Source organism: Mustelus asterias, chromosome 24, assembly GCF_964213995.1.
Source record: "Mustelus asterias chromosome 24, sMusAst1.hap1.1, whole genome shotgun sequence".
NCBI lineage: Eukaryota > Metazoa > Chordata > Chondrichthyes > Carcharhiniformes > Triakidae > Mustelus > Mustelus asterias.
In genome coordinates, this window is record NC_135824.1 from 21,075,418 (window position 1) to 21,096,535 (window position 21,118).

Sequence of the window (21,118 nt, forward strand, 5' to 3'; positions counted from 1 at the left end):
TCATTCCGATAAAGATGTTTTGAACCCTAACAAAGGGGGGGGGGGGGGGGGGGGGAGGAGGGAGAGGAAAGAGGGGAGAAGCACAGAGGAGAAAGGTAGGATGGATAGATTAAAAAAACAAAAGATTTTGTCACGCAACGACCAGAGAGTGGTAGTGGATATAGTAAAGAAATCAAGGTTGTGTCCAAATGAAGTGTGAAATGCTACATAGCAACATGAAGGGATAAAGGGTGAAACAAGACAAAGACTGACCTAGCAAAACAGGAAAAGAGATGAAAAGCACACAACAAAATGGAGGCAGAGGTTAAGATCTAAAGTTGTTGAATTTAAGTCGAGAAGGCTGCAGGGTGCTGAGTTGAGGGACAAAGCGCGGCTCCTCGAGCTTGCGTTGAGCTTCACTGGAGCACTATAGCAGGCCCTGGACAGAGAGATCAGCATGGAAACAAGACCATATAATAGTGAATGGGGATATTTAAATGAGGAATGATCTTTTGCGTTTAAAAATGTCCAAACGTGGCAAATGTAGTTTTAAATTTAAATTATACTTTGAAAACCAGCTTTTTGAAACTTAAAAAAAATGCATTTAGGCACAGCTAGGTTTTTATATATGATATTCCCAAGTCCAGCAGCAAATCCTGCTGCACTTTTTATCTGCTTTAAGCACATCCTGATGCTGGTAGTTACATTATATATATGATAAATATATACAAGGTATTGGGTTTCAGAGAAAGTGCCTTAAATTCATCGTATTATGCTAACATCAAATCACGAGATTTTCATAAGTTACTAAACAGATGAAGTACTGTTTGTAGTTTTGCACATTGTCAGTTTTCTAGTTATGGAAATCAACAAAAGTTGATACTTAATGACCAATCTGCAGTTATTTTTTTCCCAATGGATAGTTTTTGGTTTGATACAGTGGTTTGATACAGTGAAGTCCTGCTGTTCGTGGGGTTTACATTCCCACGAAACCCCTCAAATGGCAAAATTGAAACAAGGGACATGCTTTTGAATGGGAGTCGATTGGGTTGACTCCAGCTGTGCAAGGCCATCATTGGTTTGGGCAGTTACCCTATAGCAAATTGTTCTCTCCATATCTACTCGCCCTGAAATTCCACCAGAGTTACTGGATAACAGTTCAGAAAGCTGATTTCTAAGGTCAATTGTATCATCTCACTGCCCGAGTTAAGATCAGCTAACGCTGTACAGCTCTATAGACCACCCTAGTCTGTACAGTTCAGTTACTCACTGAATAAATTCACAAAGATGTTACTAAGTAAACTCTGTGTAACTGACCCCAACACTTACTTGCCGTATCCTCCATTTTAAGACGTCACTCCAGTTCAGCACAGTTCCTTGCTGATGTTTCAATACTCCGGAGGTCACGTCTAACAGCTTTAAATTCACCAGACTATGGCCGCAATTCTCCAATCCCGCTGCGCTCATGGCGGCAACCGATTCACAGGGTTTGCGTGAGCGCCTCTCCCAGCGCTGGATTTCCGGCGGCATCTACTCTGGGCAGATGCGGATTTTGGGTGGGGGGGGGGGAGCCAGCGTTGTGGGGAGACACGGAAATGATATAAATAATTATTTCCATTTAATTTAAGTGAGATTAGCGGGCCCGGGGCTGAAGTCTCCGGGCCCGCTAGCCTCTCCCACCCTGCCAGAGTGTTTCATTCCAGCGGGGATTACACTAGCTCCCCACTTTTTTAGGGGAGCTTGCGGCCCAACCCCGCTGGAGTGAAGAGGGGCAATCGGGGGCCCCCAGAGGGTCGTGTGGCAGGGGGGATGCCCCCAGGCATTGACACTCTGGCAGTGCCAGCCTGCTGAGGGGGTCGGCACTGAAGGGGCTTGGTTGGGACTGTTGGGGGGAGCATGTGTTCGGAGGGGTTGAGGTTGGAGAGCCAGCGTTGTGGGGATCGCAGGGCTGGCCAGCGATTGAGTTGGGCAGCAATCAGGAGGTCGTCAGTGCAGGGCCACTGTGCATGCGCCAATCTTGGCACTGACAGATTGGCGCGTGCTCAGCACACTGATTTGAGCTTCTTCAGTAGGGATAAGCCCACCACCCTCCCGCCTTGAAATTTAATGATATTCACGCTGGTGGCCTCTGCAATGCACAGAGTGTGGGAGATTCTGCTCTGAACACCCACTGAAAGAAAAACAGCATGAATTACTCCAGTTTTCACACAAATTAGAATTTTTGAGGGGAGAATTCTGCCCTATATCTACCTCCACTTTCAAAGATATTTTGCAAAATTAATTAGTGATGAAACTGATATCAGGGTAAATTAACTGATCCCACACTCGAGCTATGCTCAGAGGGTGTACTTGCCAAAGAATCCATGCAGAGATCCACACATAACTTGAGTTAATCCTTTCATTCGGCCTGCACTTCAGTTGCAACCATTTCAGTCTCTCTTCCATCATGGCTGCCGTCTCTCCGGGGAGAGAGCGGAAGAAAATACGGATAAACGAACATTGTTCATGTGATGGCAAAGTGCAAGTAAGTGAAGACATGAACAAGGAAATCGTGAAAGGCAGGACTTTACTGTAATCTAATGTATAGAATAGAGGGTTTATACTAAAATAAGATATGAGGCTATTTGAAAGTTTTGTTATAACCTACATATTTTGTTGTAAATGTAATTGTCTTTGTCATTGGAAGACTTTCCTGGGGATGTAGCCAATAAATCACTCTCTGAAAGGGCCAGCCCCTTGCTATGGAAATCAAAAGTCAGGAGAAGAAGAGCATCTCACCCCGCTGCTGAATCTTCGAGTGAACAAGGAGCTAGTGAAGCTGACATTGACAGTGATAGTGGCTACTGCAGTCCCAAGCACAGTCACAGCCAGGCTGCATCAGCTACTACAAGGAGTACAGAATGCAAAGTATGTAAATCTACATGGTTCACGTAATCAAAATAAACTAATATTAAAATGTGGCAGAACAGAAAGTGTTGATAGTAGATTGTGCCCAGGTCTTTGTGCTTTCAAGTATGAGTTTAAATAGTTATTTAGGGAATCCTTAACTTCTTTTAAATTTGGTAACATGTTATCCAGAATTATTTACATACATAGAACATTACAGCGCAGTACAGGCCCTTCGGCCCTCGATGTTGCGCCGACCAGTGAAACCAATCTAAAGCCCATCTAATTTACACTATCCCAATATCATCCATATGTTTATCCAATAACCATTTGAATGCTCTTAATCTTGGATTTACCATAAATGTTTTTTTTATTCATTCATGAGACATGGGTGTTACTGGCTGGTCAGCATTTATTGCCCATCTCTATTTGCCCTAGTTGAGAGTCAACCACATTGTTGTGGCTCTGGAGTCACATGTAGGCCAGACAAGGTAAGGACGGCAGATTTCCTTCCCTAAAGGACATTAGTGAACCAGATGGGGTTTTTTTTTTGACAGTCAACAATGGTTTCATGGTCATCAGTTGATTCTTAATTCCAGATATTTTTTAATTCAAATTCCACCACCTGCTGTGGTGGGATTTGAACCTGGGTCCCCAGAACATTATCTGAGTTTCTGGATTAATAGTTGAGCGATAAGACCACTAGGCCATCGCCTCCCCTATGTTTGAACGGAAGAATAGGTAGTTTTATTGGTACAAGCTTTGAGTGGAGCTGTCTTGTCCAATAAATGGCCATTGAGATTTAATCTGAAAAACTGTTAAAACCTCTTGATGAAAATAGGCCAAGATTGAATAAATTCCAATATTTTTATAATTGGGCTCAAAATTGTTTGAGTTGGTAACAAACATCTCTTGTTCAAAATGTTGTGCTTTTGCATCCAATCAGAGAAGGTACATTAAGGGCCCTATTTTACCATTTTAATTCTAAGTGCTGGGCGGACTTGAAACTGGGAGTGCTTCAGATCCGACTTTTGGACCCGTTCTCAGGTCCCCCGTACGCAATCTGCCTGAAGAAATAACAGCAGTTCCGAATCACGCTGCAGAAGCCTGTGGGTGGGACTTATCACGCCCGAAACACTGCAGCTTCGATCGGAACCTTCAACTGTGCATGCGCAGTTTTTTTTAAAAATTGAAAAACGCCCTCCTGCCACATCGCTCCCGGGCCCGATAATGCCTCCACCCCGCCCCCCCCCCCCCCCCCAGCCCTCACAGACATCGCCCCACCCCCACAACATAACTGATGCCCCCCACCCCCCCCCCGCTACCCAGACCAATCGCCCCTCCCTACCAGAGAGCCACCTGACTTGCCTCTCCCACCCCCCCAGAGTGCCATCTGACCACCCTCCCCATCACCACCCCTGATCTGAGTCAGAGAGCCGCCGGAAGCTCTAATGAACGTACCTGTTCAGAAGTTGGAGCACCTGAATCAGACCTTTGCGGACCATGTCTGTTTCGCATCGAATCCGGACAGGTGAACGTGGTGGTAAAGGGGGAAGTGCCAGTAAGTTTGGTCATGCAGCCCATTAAGTCAATTTAAATGCATGCAAATGCATTTAAATTGCCGTCGCACCTGTTTCGGGCACGGTCCTGACGCGACTATTTTCGGCCCTTGGTAAAGGGGGAACAGGCACGGAGGCGGGCGCGGATCACGCTACTCGCCTCACGCCCGACTTTACCAAGTTTTTGCACCCAAAAACGGGCACAACTTGATGGTAAAATCGGGCCCTATTAGTTGTGCTGTCCTTCAAATGATATTGAACTGACATTCTGCTCGCTAACCTAAAAAATAAAGCTGCAATGAACAGGTTGATATCGAGGTTTGATGAGCCAAAGATTTCACTTCCACCTGAACCAATCATGGGGAAGACTCCAGCTGTGCATTATTGTGTTATGAAGTCCAATATCGGTTCTAAAAGAACTAGATTACAAATATGTTGCACATTATTGTGTGTCATATCAAAATTATAAGATTGAAACCCACCTCAAAACTATTTGGTCCTTTAATCAAAATTTACATCTCAAAAGGTAAAAAAGCATGCATTGTAAAGTAAAATAAATTAAACAGCACTTTCATCCAGTTGTTCAAAACTAGACTTGTATTTCACTACATTCAGAAGAAATCCGAGCAAAATCTGAAATATGGGCGGCACGGTGGCACAGTGGTTAACACTGCTGCCTCACAGCGCCAGAGACCCAGGTTCGATTCCCGGCTTGGGTCACTCTCTGTGTGGAGTTTGCACGTTCTCCCCGTGTCTGCGCGGGTTTTCTCCAGGTGCTCCAGTTTCCTCCCACAGTCTGAAAGACTGCTGGTTAGGTGCATTAACCCGAACAGGCGCCGGAGTGTGGCGATTAGGGGAATTTCACAGTAACTTCATTGAACTGTTAATGTAAGCCTCACTTGTGACAAATAAATAAATGTACTTGAATTTAAATCCCTTGTATTTAAATAATTTGAATAAAACTGACAAAGTCCAGATGGTAAAATCTAGTTTGGGTTCCGTTCCGGAAAAAAATAGTGATAATTGTCAATTTATATTAATTTTAAAAATAGTTTTGATTTTGATGGAATATTGTGAATCTACAGAATTTGATTAAATGGTTATTTGTTTCATTTCAGATCGACGATTTAACAAGGATCACAGGTAATTAAAAATGAGAGATATTTGTGCAGTAAAATTTTCACAGCAGTGGTAAGAATATGGAAGCCACAGCTTCATGGGAAGGATTGAGACATTGATGCATTTAATGGGGAGGCCTTGATGCATGTATGTGGGAAAAGATAATACTGTATAAGGGGGCAGTGTGGGAAGTGACGATTTGAGGGGAGGATTCTCTTGTGCAGTATAAACTTTGACATAGACCTCATGGACCAAATATCTTGCTTCTGTTCTGTATATACAAAGTAATTCAAGCAATATAAGGAAGAATATAACAGGATCGTAGAATGGTTACAACACAAGATTGTTATTCGGTCTGTTGAACCAGTGCCAGCTCTCTGCAACAGCAATTAGGTAGTCCCACTCTCTCAGGCTCTCTCGCGCGCTCTGTACCCGTTAGCCTTGCAGAAGAAATGAAATAAAGCTACAAATATCTTGAGTCTTAAAGTAATGTTATCTCCTACTGTTAGATGAAAACGATTTGCAGTCAGGACATTCTTCAAAATGTGGGACTGCCCTTTTAAATCTTGATTGATAGTTTATCTTTAAATCTTCATAGAAGAATCCTACAGTGCAGAAGGAGGCCATTCTGCACCGACAACAATCCCATCCAGGCCCTATCCCCGAAACCCCACATATTTACGCTGCTAATCCCTCTAACATACACATCCTAGGACACTAAGGCCAATTTAGCATGGCCAATCAACCTAACCTGCACATCTTTGGACTGTGGGAGGAAACTGGAGTAGACACGGGGAGAATGTGCAAACTCCACACACACACTGACCCAAGCCGGGAATCGAACTCGGGTCCCTGGAGCTGTGAGGCAGCAGTGCTAACCACTGTGCCACCGTGCTGCTGGAGTTGTTTGTGCTATACATATTCTTAGCTTCCTCCTTTTATTTTTCTGCCTCCCGTTAACAGCAATCCATTTGACAAAAAAAACTATTCTGCATTGTTTTGTAGTCCTCAATTAAGATGTTTTAAAGTTTAGGCTATTTTTTTAATAGGTTTTTATTTGAATCTGTTCTGCACATCTTGGTGATTGTTCTCTCGGTTTCAATATATATTTTGTTTCACTGTGATAAAATTCTTTGGTTTGGGACACGATTGGGTCAGGCCAATCAACACCAATCAAAACCATGTTGGTTGCCTTTGTTGTCCAATGTTACACTGGTGACCATCTGGTGCTGGTGATATGTCCTCATCGCATTATTTCTGTAACAGATGTCATGTTCAAGTCAACTGCTCAGTGGAAAAGTTGAAACAGTCAACATGATCCTGCAACAAAGGATGACATTGTTCAAAATTCCATGTTATTAGTAGGAGTTTTGAGTTTGAAGCATAAGAATTTCTCAAGGGGGAGGGAATTAAGTGAAGACACTGTAGCTATACAAAAACAACAACTTGTATAGTGTCTTTAACACAAACTGTGCCAAGGCACTTCACAGGAGCATTGTAAATATGAGACCAAATCACAAGGACAGATGACCAAAAGCTTGGACAACTAGGTTTTAAGGAATGTTTTAAAGGAGGAAAGCAAAGTAGAGAGGCGGAGAGGTGTAGGAAGGGTATTCCAAAGCTTGGGTCCTGGGCAACTGAAAGCATGGTCACCAGTGGTGGAGCGATTAAAATTCAGGATGTTCAAGAATCAGAATTCGAGGAGCATAGATATATCCAAGAATTTTGGAGCTGGATTGAAATATGCAAGATCCTGAGGGTCTTGACAGGGTGGATGTGGAGAGGATGTTCCTTCTTGTGGGAGAATCCAGAACTAGGGGTTGCTGTTTAAAAAAAATACAGTGTTACGCATTTAAAATGGAGGTGTGGCAAATTTTGTTTCTGAGGGTCGTGAGTCTTTGGAACTCTTCCTGAAAAGGTGATGGAAGCAGAGTCTTGGAACAAAGAACAGTACAGCACAGGAACAGGCCCTACGGCCCAAAAAGTCTGTGCCAACACTGATGCCCCTCTAATCTAACATTTTCTTGCCTTTATGTGGTCCATATCCTTCTATTCCCCGTCTATTCAGGTATCTATCCAGATGCCTCTTGAATGTTGTTATAGAATCTGCTTCCACCACCTCCTCTGGCAGCGCGTTCTAGGCATTCACCACCCTCTGTGTGGAAAAACTTGCTTCTTACATCTGTTTTAAACTTTCTTCCTCTCACTTTCAAACTATGCCCCCGACCCTGGGGAAGAAGATGCTGACTATTCACTCTATCCAAGCCTGTCATAATCTTGTAAACCTCTATCAGTCCCCCCTCATCCTCTGACGCTCCTGTGGAAACAATCCAAGTTTGTTCAACTTTTCTTCATCGTCTATATCCTCCAACCCAGGCAACAGCCTGGCAAATCTCTCCTGCACCCTTTCCAATGCATCAACATCCTTCCAGTACTGTGGCGACCAGAATTGTACGCAATACTCCGAATGTGGCCTAACCAAAGTCTTATACAGCTGCAACATGATTTTCCAATTCCTATACTCAACACCCTGACTGATGAATGCCATACGCCTTCTTGATCACCTTGTCCACCTGAGTTGCCACCTTCAGGGAACTGTGAATCTGCACGCTTAGATCCCTTTGTATGCTAATATTTCTAAGGGTTCTATCATTTACTGAATACTTTCCTTCTGCAATAGACCTTCCAAATCACATCACCTCTCATTGTCTGTGTTAAATTCTATCTGATGTGAAGATGCCGGCGTTGGACTGGGGTAAACACAGTAAGAAGTCTCACAACACCAGGTTAAAGTCCAACAGGTTTATTTGGTAACAAATACCATAAGCTTTCGGAGCACTGCTCCTTCGTCAGATGGAGTGGAAGGAGCAGTGCTCCGAAAGCTTATGGTATTTGCTACCAAATAAACCTGTTGGACTTTAACCTGGTGTTGTGATACTTCTTATTAAATTCTATCTGCCATCTTTCGGCTCAGATCTCCAGCCGATTTATATCCAGCTGTATTCTCTGACAATCCTCCTCACTATCCGCTACTTCCTCAATTTTTGTATCATTTGCAAATTTACTAATCAGACCACCTACATTTTCCTCCAAACCATATGTCACAGGCTTCCAGTTAGGAAAGCACCCTTCCACTGCTACTCTCTGCTTTCTGTGCCCAAGCCAGTTTTGTATCCATCTTACGAGCTCATCTCGGATCCCATATGACTTCACCTTCTGTATCAGTCTGCCATAAGGAAACCTATCAAAGGCTTTATTAAAGTCCATGTATACAACGTCCACAGCCCTGCCTTGGTCAATTTTTCTTATCACTTCCTCAAAGAACTCAGTCACGTTTGTGAGACACGACCTCCCCTTCACAAAACCATGCTTTTTATCACTAATAAGCCTGTTCTCTTCCAGATGTGAGTACATCCTGTCCCTAAGAATCTTCTCCAATAATTTCCCCACCACTGATGTAAGGCTCACGGGCCTGTAATTTCCCGGGTTGTCTCTTCTGCCCTTCTTAAACAGAGGATCAGTGTTAGCCACTGTCCAATCCTCTGGTACCTCACCTGGTGCTAAAGAGGATACAAAGATTTTGGCCAAAGCCTCAGCAATTTCTTCCCTTGCTCAGTATTCTGGGATAGGCCCTATCTAGCTCTGGGGATTTGTCTACCTTGTTCTTCAAAACCTTTTACCTCCTCCCTTTTTATCTCAACATGTCCTAGAATGTCAACATCCTCCTTTCTACACTCACCATCCACCATATCCTTCTCCTTTGTGAATACTGATGCAAAGTACTCGTTAAGGACCTCGCCCACCTTATCTGGCTCCACACAAATTTCCTCCATTCTCCTTTGAGAGGACCAACCCTTTCCTTAGCTACCCCCTTCCTCCTTATATACAAATAAAAAGCCTTTGGATTCTCCTTAATCCTGCCTGCCAAGGATATTTCATGGCCCCTTTTTGCCCTGCTAAATCCCTGAATAAGCTCTTTTCTGCTATCCTTGTATTCCTTAAGAGCCTCATCTGTTTTCAATTTCCTGAAATTTATGTATGCCTCCTTCTTCTTTTTCACTAAACTCTCAGCCTCTCTTGTCATCCAGGGTTCTCGAATCTTGCCATCTTTATCCTCCATTTTTACAGGGACATACTTGTCCTGAATTATTAACAACTGACTTTTAAAAGACTCCCACATATCGGATTTACCCTCAAACAGCCGGCCCCCAGGCTACATTCCCTAGCTCCTGCCTAATACTGTCGTAGTTAGCCTTCCCCCAGTTTGGTACTTTCACTCTGGGACTACTATCCTTTTCTACAAGTATCTTGAAACTTATAGAATTGTGATCACTGTTCCCAAAATGGTCCCCCACTGAGACATTATTCACCTGTCTGGGTTTGTTTCCCAGAACCAGGTTTAAGATAGCCCCTTCCCATATTGCCTCAAGAAGCACTCTTGGACACACTGAATAAACTCTGCCCTGTCCAAGCCCCTGGCACTAAAAGAATCCCAGTCTATGTTGGGAGAATTAAAATCGCCAATCACAACAACCCTATTGTTTTTACGTCTTCCCGTAATCTGCTGACATGTCAGTTCCTCCACTTCACGTTGGCTGTTGGGAGGTCTGTAGTACAACCCCAACAGTGTGATTGCACCGCTCCTGTTCCTGAGTTCTACCCATTTGGCCTCACTGCATGATCCCACCAAGGTGTCCTCCCTCTGTGTCACTGTGACATTCTCCCTAATCAGTAAAGCAACACCCCCCACGTCTTTTGTTGCCCTCTCTATCTCGTTGAGGCAGAGAGATCCTTGGTACAGAAGGGGAGGGGTAATAAGTTATGTTTTTATTCAAGCAATCATCTAATTCATCTTGAATGCCTCGATTGAACCTGCCTCCACCACACTTCCAGGCAGTGCATTCCAGACCTGAACCACTCATTGTGTGGAAAAAGTTTGTTTTGTTTGCAAACCACTTTTAAATCTGTGCCCACTTGATCCTTTTACAAGCGGGAACAGTCTCCCCTCGTCTACTCTCTCCAGCTCCTCATGATTTTGAACATCTCGGTCAAATCTCCCCTTGGCCTCCTTCTCTCCAAGGAGAACAGTCTCAACCCCGCCAAACTATCTTCATATCTGAAGTTTCTTATCCCTGCAATTATCCTTGTAAATCTCTTCTGCAGTTTACAATGTGTTCACATCCTTCTTATAGTGTGGCGCCTCTAACTGTACACAATATTCCAGCTGAAGTCTAACTAGTGTCTTGTATAAGTTCGGCATAACCCCCTTGCTTGTGTACTGTCTGTCCCTATTAATAAAGCCCAGAATACTATGTTTTATTAACTGCTCTCTCTGCCTGTCCTGCCACCTTTAATGATCTGTGCACATATGTGTCCCTATGCTCCTACACTCCCTTAAGAATTTTAGCCCTTATTTTGCATTGCCTCCATGTTTTTTCCTACCAAAATACATCACCTCATGCTCCTCCACATTGAGCTTCATCTGCTAACAATTTTAAAAAGTCGGTCGAGATTGTGCCAGGCTCTGGGATGGGGCTTAAACTTGAAATGTTTTGACCTCGAAGCAAGAATGCGACCACCAAGCTTGCATTTCTCAGCTCTCTGATGCTAAAGATTAGTGTTTAAACCACATTGCGTTTGCTTTGTATGCATGACCAGCACTGGGTAAATCATATAAGCTGTGGTCTGAACAGAACTTGTTTTCTTCTGATTTTTAAAGTGTCTTGCAAGGGCCTCATTAATTGCTCATCCCTAGCTTCCCTGAGAAGTTGGTTGTGGTCAGCCACCTCGAACCAGTTGATTTTATAATGAAATGGCGCTTTGCTTTATTTGAATACATTACTGCTCTAATTGCACTAGGTGAATGTTGAATTTTGTCCATTGTTATATCAACACCATTCATGAAGTATGCACAACATTTGAAATTTTCTTTCCCTTCCTAGGTTTAGTACTTTATACATTTATTCATATTTAATAGTATTTATTAAGAAGGAAATGTTTAGAGAGATGTTACAATATATAATCTGATTGGATTCAGCTTTTTTGGTTTCTGGCAATTACAACTATCATTGTCCATGAATTTATGTACATTTTTATTTGAAATGTAAAGTTGGAATCTTTAAACTTTGTAACCTATATTTTGTGATTACATAAATAATTGTTCATTAAATTACAATCCTGCAGGTAGATGACCTAACTGCTGATACTTGTGAAAGTTTTATATTGTGTGATTCTACACATTTAGCAAGTTTTGATGCGCAAATTTTATTAGTTCATGTTTTACTAACCAGAAGCTGACAGTTCACTTAATATGGTTAAATGGTCTTTTTGTCAGGAGGCCCGAGCTGGGCAAATGTAGCTTCCCAAGTACCACAGCGATTTGGGATAGACCGGATCCAGACGTTTTCTTGTGGTCGAGGTGGCAGACCAGCAAACGTGCGAAACTCGCAGGTATGTGTGTGTACTTGCTAAGATAGTTAAGAATTTGGACTATCCAAGATCTAAAAAGTTGCATACCTTCCAGTTGGTATGCTAAATCCACTTCTGTGCTAATTGCTGCTATTGTGAATATCCCAACATCATACAATCATACGCAACAGGAGCCGAAGTAGGCCATTCGGCCCCTTGAGCCTGCTCAGCCATTTAATAAGATCATGGTGGTTCTGTTTGCGTTGAGTTCCACATTCTCATCTAGCCCCTATAACCTTGGATTCTTGTTGTGCAATGGAGTTAATCTATCTCCGTCTTAAAAATATTCAGTGACCCTGCTTCCACTGCCTTATGAGGCAAAGAGTTCCAAAGTTGCACATCCCTCTGCCCTATAAGAGTGATCTCTAATTTTAAAGTGCCTCCCTAATTCTGGACTCGCCTATCATTTCTGCCTCCACCTTGTCAATACCATTCAGCATCTTGTAAACTTCAATCAAATCACCTTTCCTCCTTCTAAATTCTAGTGGAAACATGCCCAGCCTTTCCAACCTATCCTCATAAGGCAACCTACCCATTCCAGATATCAATCTGGTAAACCTCATCTGAACTGACTCCAAGACGTTCGCATCTTTAAATAAGGAGACCAAAACTGTACGCAGTATTTGAGATGCGGTCTCACCAATGCCCTGTGTAATAGAAGCAAAACATCCTATTTTCAACTCCTCTCGTAATAAAGGATAGCATTCCATTAGCCTACTTGATCACATACTGCACCTGCTTGCTAACTTTTTGTGACTCCGGCACAAGGAAACCTAGCTCCCCCTGCACCTCGGCTCCTGCAGTTGTTCTCCATTTAAGTAAGGCTCTGCTTTTTCATTCTTCTTGCCAAAGTGAACAACTTCACATTTCTCTCACTATACTCCCATCTGCCAGATTTTTGCCAATTCACTCAACCTATCTATATCCCTCTGCAAACTCCTGGTGTCTTATTCACAACGTAATTTCCAACCTATCTTTATGTATTCTGCAATTTAGCTACCATGCCTTCTCTCCCTTCATCTAAATCATAGTTTAAAGTTTATTTATTAGTCACAAGTAGGCTTACATTCACACTGAGTCATAGAGGTTTACAGCATGGAAACAGGCCCTTCGGCCCAGTGTGTCCATGCCGCCCTTTTCTTTAAACCCCCAAGCTAATCCCAACTGCCTACATTTGACCCATATCCCTCTATACCCATTTTACCCATATAACTGTCTAAACACTTTTTAAAAGACAAAATTGTACCCGCCTCTACTACTACCTCTGGCAGCTTGTTCCAGACACTCACCACCCTCTGTGAAAGAATTGCCCCTCTGGACACTTTTGTATCTCTTCCTTCTCACCTTAAACCTATGCCCTCTAGTTTTAGACTCCCCTACCTTTTGAGTAAAGATATCGACTATCTAGCTGATCTATGCCCCTCATTATTTTATATGCCTCATAAGATCACCCCTCAGCCTTCTATGCCCCAGAGAAAAAAGTCCCAGTCTATCCAGCCTCTCCTTATAACTCAAACCATCAAGTTCCGGTAGCATCCTAGTAAATCTTTTCTGCACTGTTTCTAGTTTAATAATATCCTTTCTATAATAGGGGACCAGAACTGCACACAGTATTCCAAGTGTGGCCTTACCAATGTCTTGTGCAACTTCAACAAGACGTCCCAACTCCTGTATTCAATGTTCTGACCAAGCATGCTGAATGCCTTCTTCACCAATCTGTCCACCTGTGACTCCACTTTCAAGGAGCTATGAACGTGTACCCCTCGATCTCTTTGTTCTGTAACTCTCCCCAACGCCCTACCATTAACTGAGTAAGTGCAATGAAGTTACTGTGAAAATCCCCTAGTCGCCACACTCCAGCACCTGTTCGGGTACACTGAAGGAGAATTTAGCATGGTCAATCCACCTAACCTGCACTCTTCGGACTGTGGGAGGAAACCAGAGTACCCGGAGGAAACCCATGCAGACACTGGGAGAACGTGCAAACTCTGCACAGACAGTGACCGAAACCAGGAATTGAACCCGGGTCCCTGGCGCTATGAGTCAGTAGTGCTAACCACTGTGCCACCGTGCTGCCCATTGATGTAACTTGTAAAAAGTTGAGGACCCAGCACAGACCCCTGTGGGACTCCACTTGTTACATCCTGCCAATCACTAGCACTGCATCACAAGGAAATTGCTTCAAGTGACTCAGATCAGGAATTTTGTCCCCTTTACATAAGTTGAAATTTGCAGTTTTCTAATTAATGGGTAAGGTGAGGATTTCTTGTCAAACAAAACAAAATGACAATGTTAATCTGAACAATATAAACAGAAACTGAAAGGTACCCAAGTTTCTTAGCCACATTCAGCTGAACTGCTCACCAAAGCTTGCTGATCCAGTCATAAATTCTCGACTGTAATCCCAGCATTTTCTGTGGTCTTTAAAAACTTTTTGCATTTGAAAGGCAATATGAAATGTCTTAAATTACTGCATTGTTTGCATTACTTGATGATTTCAGTCACTGATTTCACTTTCTGTAAACCAACCTTTTATCAAATATCAAAATACAAGTTCTCCAATGCCGCCTTTAGTTTCTCTTTGCAGGATGTACTATTTTTGGATCCCGTGTGCATGCGTGTCGTGCGTAGGCAGCCTTGTTAGTTAGGGGAACAGAAGCCTTGCATGCTGTATCCTGTTGTCTTGTCAGGCTGCTGTGGTGTGTCGTAATACACCACCCATTTCAGCAACACCACAGTTGGTGACATACCCAGTAAAATTCATGGCCTAATTTGCTGATCTCACCATCAATCTCGTTGTTTTAAATTTCTAATCCGAATACGTTGCACTGAGCATGGTAGTGAACTGGAAGCAGCACAGCTGATGGCTAATGTTACAACAAAAATGCTGGAAATACTCAGCAGGTCTGGCAGCATCTGTGGAAGGAAATGTTTGATCTTATGCTGACCTTTCATCAGAACTTCAGTTCAATCAGTTCTGATGAAAGGTCATCTTGACCTGCTTTGTCCAAGACCGCAAGAAACTACAAAAGGTCGTGAATGTAACCCAATCCATCAGGAAAACCAGCCTCCCATCCATTGACTCTGTCTACACTTCCCACAGCCTCGGCAAAGCAGCCAGCATAATTAAGGACCCCACGCACCCCAGACATTCTCTCTTCCACCTCCTTCCGTCAGGAAAAAGACACAAAAGTCTGAGGTCACGTACCAACCGACTCAAGAACAACTTCTTCCCTGCTGCCATCAGACCTTTGAATGCTCCTACCTTGCATTAAGCTGATCTTTCTCTACACCCTAGCTATGACTGTAACACTACATTCTGCACCCTCTCATTTCCTTTTCTATGAACAGTACGCTTTGTATGGCGCGCAAGAAACAATATTTTTCACTGTATACTAATACATGTGACAAATCAGATCAATCAAAATTAACTCCGTTTCTCTCCACAGATGCTGCTTGACCTGCTGAGTATTTCCAGCATCTTTTGTTTTATTGCATAATTTCAACATCCACAGTATTTTGCTTTTGATGACTAATGTTGCTGCATTTCAGACATTTGTTCCAAATCATTCTGGATTTAATGTGAAACAATGACCAACTCAAGGTGTCCCTACTGACCTTCGCGTTTGTGAAAGAGCTTTAAATTACCATATTGAAAATTGAAGCAATAAATTGCAAAATATGAATGATGAAACCAGTAAAAGATGTTGTCAATTGCGTTATGGTGTATTGTTGTGCTTCATAAATTCTAATGTGGGTTAACTACACCTTTCAGCCTCTATAATGTCTGATAACAAAGACCATTAATTAGACAGATTGTGAATGTAGCTATTTATTAGGCTAACGTGAGTAATGTTTCTGCACTTCACATACAGTAATTCATTGACACCTCAAAGCAATGCACAAGTTATTTTCTTTAAAGGATTAAAATAATGTCCCTTTTGCCCATGTTTCCTTATGGGTGGACAATTTTGATGGTGTCTATTTCAATCACAATATGATTATTTCTGAGAGTTTTAACATATTTTAGTTTTAATTTATTGAGATCAAAATTAAGAACATCTTCATGGACTTTATGTAAAGCAAATAATCGCCATGCAGTTAAACCAAGCTAACGTTTCAGAAAGTGTTAGAGATATATTTGTAAAGCTATCTCGAGAGTTTAAGTGTATAGTTCTCCATTTTCTTTCCTATCTTGGCGAAAGCCGGCTGCTGGCATGTCACCTGTGTCAATACTTTCAAACTCAATTCAAACAGGAAAAAGGTGATCAATTAAGGTGACTCACTACTGTCATAGATGGGGAATGGAGCTATGGAAATTAACTTATTTTTGGCGATATGGCACAAGTAATGCTACAAATTACACCAACTTTCTAGAAGATTTGCGCTTGGACATTGGTACATGCTATAAATACAGCATTTCAACAGCGCAAGTTTTCAGGAAAATCTGGGCCACTTGCAGAGAGATCAGTTTTTATTGTACAACTTCTTAATGTGCAGGATAACGCCAGAGGGAAGGTGCAGAGTTTGTCTTCACAGAGGATGCCGAGCCAGCAGAAGAGTCGTGATTGGACTGCCGGACAGTCGTCTGAAACGCGACGGTTTGTCAATGGGCGGATGGCTGGAGATGAACAGAAACCTGATTCTTTATGTTTTGAGGTATTGGAAGTTTCATATAGCCATTCTATGAAATGTTTGCATCTTGGCTTGATTCTACTTGTTTCTGTACTTCAGTTGAGTGAGCTGCAGCATGTGCTGTGATTCTGTGCCACGAAAATCAGGAAGGTCTTGACTTTAATTTCTAACTCAAGCTAAGTTGACTGGTATAAGCCAGGACAATGTTGAATGAAAAACATCAATACTTTTGACTTGATTTAAAGAAATGGATGAATTCCTACTCCCCGTTGTCTTTTGATGCGGTCTATTTTCATAGAATCATTGAATCCCTACAGTGCAGAAGGAGGCCATTTGACCACAATCCCACCCAGGCCCTATCCTCATTATCTTTCTTATTTACCCTACTAATCCCCTGGCATCAGGGTCAATTTAGCATGGTCAATCAACCTAACCTGCACATCTTTGGACTGTGCGAGGAAACCGGAGCACCCGGAGGAAACCCATGCAGACACGGGGAGAATATGCACACTCCACACACTGTCCCAAGCCAGGAATTGAACCCGGGTCGCTGGCGCTGTGAGGCAGCAATGCTAACCACTGTGCCACCATGCTGCCCATGCATCATTGAGCCTGCTCTGCTTTGCACAAATAATATAATTTGGTTTGTCCCGATGGTTTATTACATTAGACTGAATTTCCAGTCTGTTAACTTTTGTATCAACAACTGACACTTGTTGTTCACTGACTGACAGTCACCAGTAACCTGTAAGAGATGCATAAAATATTATTGCATTTCAGCATTGTGCAAATCTCTGTTACTTACAGGATGACAGTGAGTTTCCGGAATTGATTATTGGAGTTGGGGTTTCCAAGAGCAAAGCTGTAGCTCATGATAATGCTCAGAATAAAAACCCTTCCATTTGTCAACTCACTAAAAAACAACTGGGGGTGAGTGATGTGTTCAACCACATTTATATGCCTGCATTTAGCAAAATGTTAACATAAAAAATTTGTGTGTTTTCACTCAAATATTTTGGAAAAGGAACTGAAAATAGTATCTGAATTTTCCATTTGAAGTTAAAATTACCTCCAAATGCTTGGTACTCGAGTAAATTGTCCTTTTATAAGATTGATGAATAAGGAATCTGTAGTGTTAATTCTTTTCGCCACTAATTTTTTTATGTGCTGTTTTTCAGCTGGGCGATCTGCCAGAAACTTCTCCAATCAATATAGTGCAGACACCTATTCCAATAACTACAGCTATTCCAAAACGAGCTAAAAGTCAAAGGAAAAAAGCATTGGCTGCTGCTCTGGCTACTGCTCAGGAGTATTCCGAGATCAGCATGGAGCAGAAAAAACTCCAGGTCAGTTTCTTTTTGAATTTTTAATCTTAAGGAAATTTCGATATTTTGATTTCTTCTCTTGTTGTGGTAATTGTTTTAAATGATGCAACAGGCAAAGTATATGTTGCATTAAAGTTATTAGCATGGGTATGTAACTTGTTTTGCTTCGAGTGAATGTTGATATCTGCAAGCTTCTTAATAATTTTGACACTTGATTTGTTATTTAGTGGGGGCAAGGGCAGATCAGGCAAGCTTTATTCACAGTTAACAAGAATTTAATGGCTTTCACTATTTATGCTGATGCCCCAGTTGCTGTCTCTATTCCTCCTCCCTACCACAAAGAAACAGCAAACTCTAGCCCCAAATAACTTCCTGCTCCAGCTAATAGTTATACCTAAGTTCAGGTGGCACAAGATATTGTGCAGCATGGTGAAAGGTTACCTTATTTATCAGCTGTAAGATGAAGTTAAATGTATGGGGTAACAGTTTACGGAGAGTATTGTGCAGTGGCTCTGGCTCTTTGTCACGGTAGCACAGTGGTTCGCATTGCTGCTTCACAGCTCCAGGGACCTGGATTCGATTCCCGGCTTGGGTCACTGTCTGTGTGGAGTTTGCACATTCTCCTTGTGTCTGCGTGGGTTTCCTCCGGGTGCTCCGGTTTCCTCCCACAGTCCAAAGATGTGCGGGTTAGGTTGATTGGCCATGCTAAAATTGCCCCTTAGTGTCCTGAGATGCGTAGGTTAGAGGGATTAGTGGGTAAATATGTGGGGATATGGGGGTAGGGCCTGGGTGGGATTGTGGTCGGTGCAGACTCGATGGGCCGAATGGCCTCTTTCTGCACTGTAGGGTTTCTATGATTTCTTGTGCCTGGTCTCGTTATGTTTTGTATTTTCCCAAGGAGGCTCTGAATAAGGCAGCAGGGAGGAAGAGTAAAGCCCCAGTACAGCTGGACCTTGGTGACATGTTAGCTGCACTGGAGAAACAACAACAAGCCTTGAAGGCAAAGCAACTGACGAACACAAAACCTCTGTCATATTCCGGTATGGTGAATTCTGCTGCTGTACTTGTTTAATTTCACACTCTGGCAATTCCATCCCAACAATGTTTCTGTAATTAAAATGGGAAAGCACTTACAAAATACACTTAAAGATTCACCAAAGTGAATGGACAGTGGAAAATCCAGTGGCTGGTCCTCCTTCGTTATAAAATTGAAATAATATTTGTATTTGCTGGATTTGTTTTTGGTTTCTGGCTTCTCTCTACTTTCCCGCCCGAGCACCCCCTCTTACACTATTCCTTACACATTTTTGTTGTCCTCAATGCCAGCCATTAGGAGGTGTTAGAAAATAAAAGATGTGTAAAATGAATCCATCCTTTCCTGTAAAACAAAACACACTGCCTCTTGTGAGACTGCTTCACAGAAGGTTTTCCCAACCCGTCACTTGTACGTAAACTATATCTGTTAATTGGCTGAATAGTTTACCTATATCACTGAGCCAGCCAGTGTGAAGCCTCCTTATTTGGCATTAATCAGAATCATTGTGTATATTTTTAATTGCATGTTGCAGTACAATGGTTAGCAACATGCTAACCACTGTACTGCGACAGTACAGTGGTTAGCATGTACTGTTCGATTCCCGGCTTGGTCACTATCCTTGTGGAGTCTGCATGTTCTCCTTGTGTCTGCGTGGGTTTCCTTCCACAGTCTGAAAGACGTGCTGGTTAGGTGCATTGGCCATGCTAAATTCTCCCTCTGTACCCGAACAGGCACCAGAGTGTGGTGACTAGGGGATTTTCACAGTAACTTCATTGCAGTGTTAATGTAAGCCTAGTTGTGACACTAATAAATAAACTTTAAACAGTATCATTGGAACACACACTTGAGCAGTGAAGTGGTTATTTCAAAAATTGTATCAAAAGGCAAAACACGTTTAAATTCTGTGTAAAGCTATATCATTTTATCTGTTTTACAAGGTAACTAAACTTGAGCACAGTTTTTTTTCCTGTCATTTTTATCTTTTATGTTAATCAATGATTCCAGTTAGGGAATGGAACATAGTCACCAATTTTGGCAGATTGTTACTATGTCCTGCATCTAGGTAAACACTACCACAGTAAAGCACCTGTTTTGAACCAGTGTTAATACCTTCTAATACCTTTTTTGTGCTGAACTGGGTGTTTTCTTTGTGCAATAGAACTAAGTTGACTCCTCAGATGATTTTAAAATGGGCAATTGCAGCTACCCATCGTCCTGTCAATCTGGACTGGATTCAAGCGCAGATCACGGAGCCAAAAAGGCTCTCGCATTAATTGCTCTCACCAACAAGTATCCCAGTCTTCACGTTTTTAAACTCACATTTTCCGTATGCCATGTAATTTATTTTTACAGAAATCATTCTTTGCTAGGCTGGACTTTAGTGATTTAAATATTTGACTAATCGAGATTCTCTTCTTTTTCCAGTTGGTACAACTACACTTTTCTCTGTCAAAGACTGTGGGAACATGAAAACTTTGCATAAAAATCAGCAGTTTATCGGATTTCAGAATCCACTGGATTCTGGTGCCCCAAGGGTGAAGAGGGGAAAGGAAAGGGAAATTCCAAAAGCGAAACGTCCAACTGCACTTAAAAAGGTAAAGTCTTGGTTGGGTGGCTGCTAGAAACTAAAATAGCCAGTATTCTTAGTTGAATAGAAGATAATGGTAAAACTTTTCAGCCCTCGTATTAATTATACCATGAGCTTGAGGATGGAAAAATTGGTTTATGAACTTGTGTGAACAGCTTCAGTTCGACCTAAAAATATTTTCCTTAAATGAAATTTAGTTATTATAAAATATTTTTGTTGATAAAAAACGGTTGTATTGAAGTGGAAATTGTCGATTGACCAAGTGATATTGGAACATGAATATTTATAATTATTGAATTTTGTTGGGATGGCTTGTTGTAACTAAGTGACCCATCTTCATGGGGAGATGGCGTCAAGGGGAAAAAATGGTACAAGGACTGAATGCTTCCGGCAAAGCATTGGCCATGTTTTATCCCTCTACCTAAATGGAAAGGTAGACAAGATGATAACTAGTGTTGAAGGGATTTGAAAAATTAATAAGCGTCAAGACCGTTGTGCACGAGATGTAAATCTTAGTTTTCCC

General features: G+C 42.2%; 1 protein-coding gene across 8 annotated transcripts in view; it reads left to right on the forward strand.

Moving 5' to 3' along the window:
- Positions 1–21,118, forward strand: part of secisbp2l (SECIS binding protein 2-like) — an 84,723-nt gene that overhangs the window by 42,077 nt on the left and 21,528 nt on the right. For 2 of the 8 annotated variants that reach the window (XM_078241390.1, XM_078241393.1), the window contains 8 exons: positions 2,666–2,886; positions 5,543–5,567; positions 11,878–11,993; positions 16,512–16,670; positions 17,454–17,576; positions 17,825–17,992; positions 18,873–19,011; positions 20,433–20,602. In XM_078241390.1, the coding sequence (XP_078097516.1) occupies positions 2,666–2,886; positions 5,543–5,567; positions 11,878–11,993; positions 16,512–16,670; positions 17,454–17,576; positions 17,825–17,992; positions 18,873–19,011; positions 20,433–20,602 (1,121 nt within the window). Of the gene's footprint in view, positions 1–2,665; positions 2,887–5,542; positions 5,568–11,877; positions 11,994–16,511; positions 16,671–17,453; positions 17,577–17,824; positions 17,993–18,869; positions 19,012–20,432; positions 20,603–21,118 lie in introns of all 8 variants that reach the window. The other 6 variants (XM_078241399.1, XM_078241391.1, XM_078241396.1 and 3 more) reach the window with 3 other exon arrangements.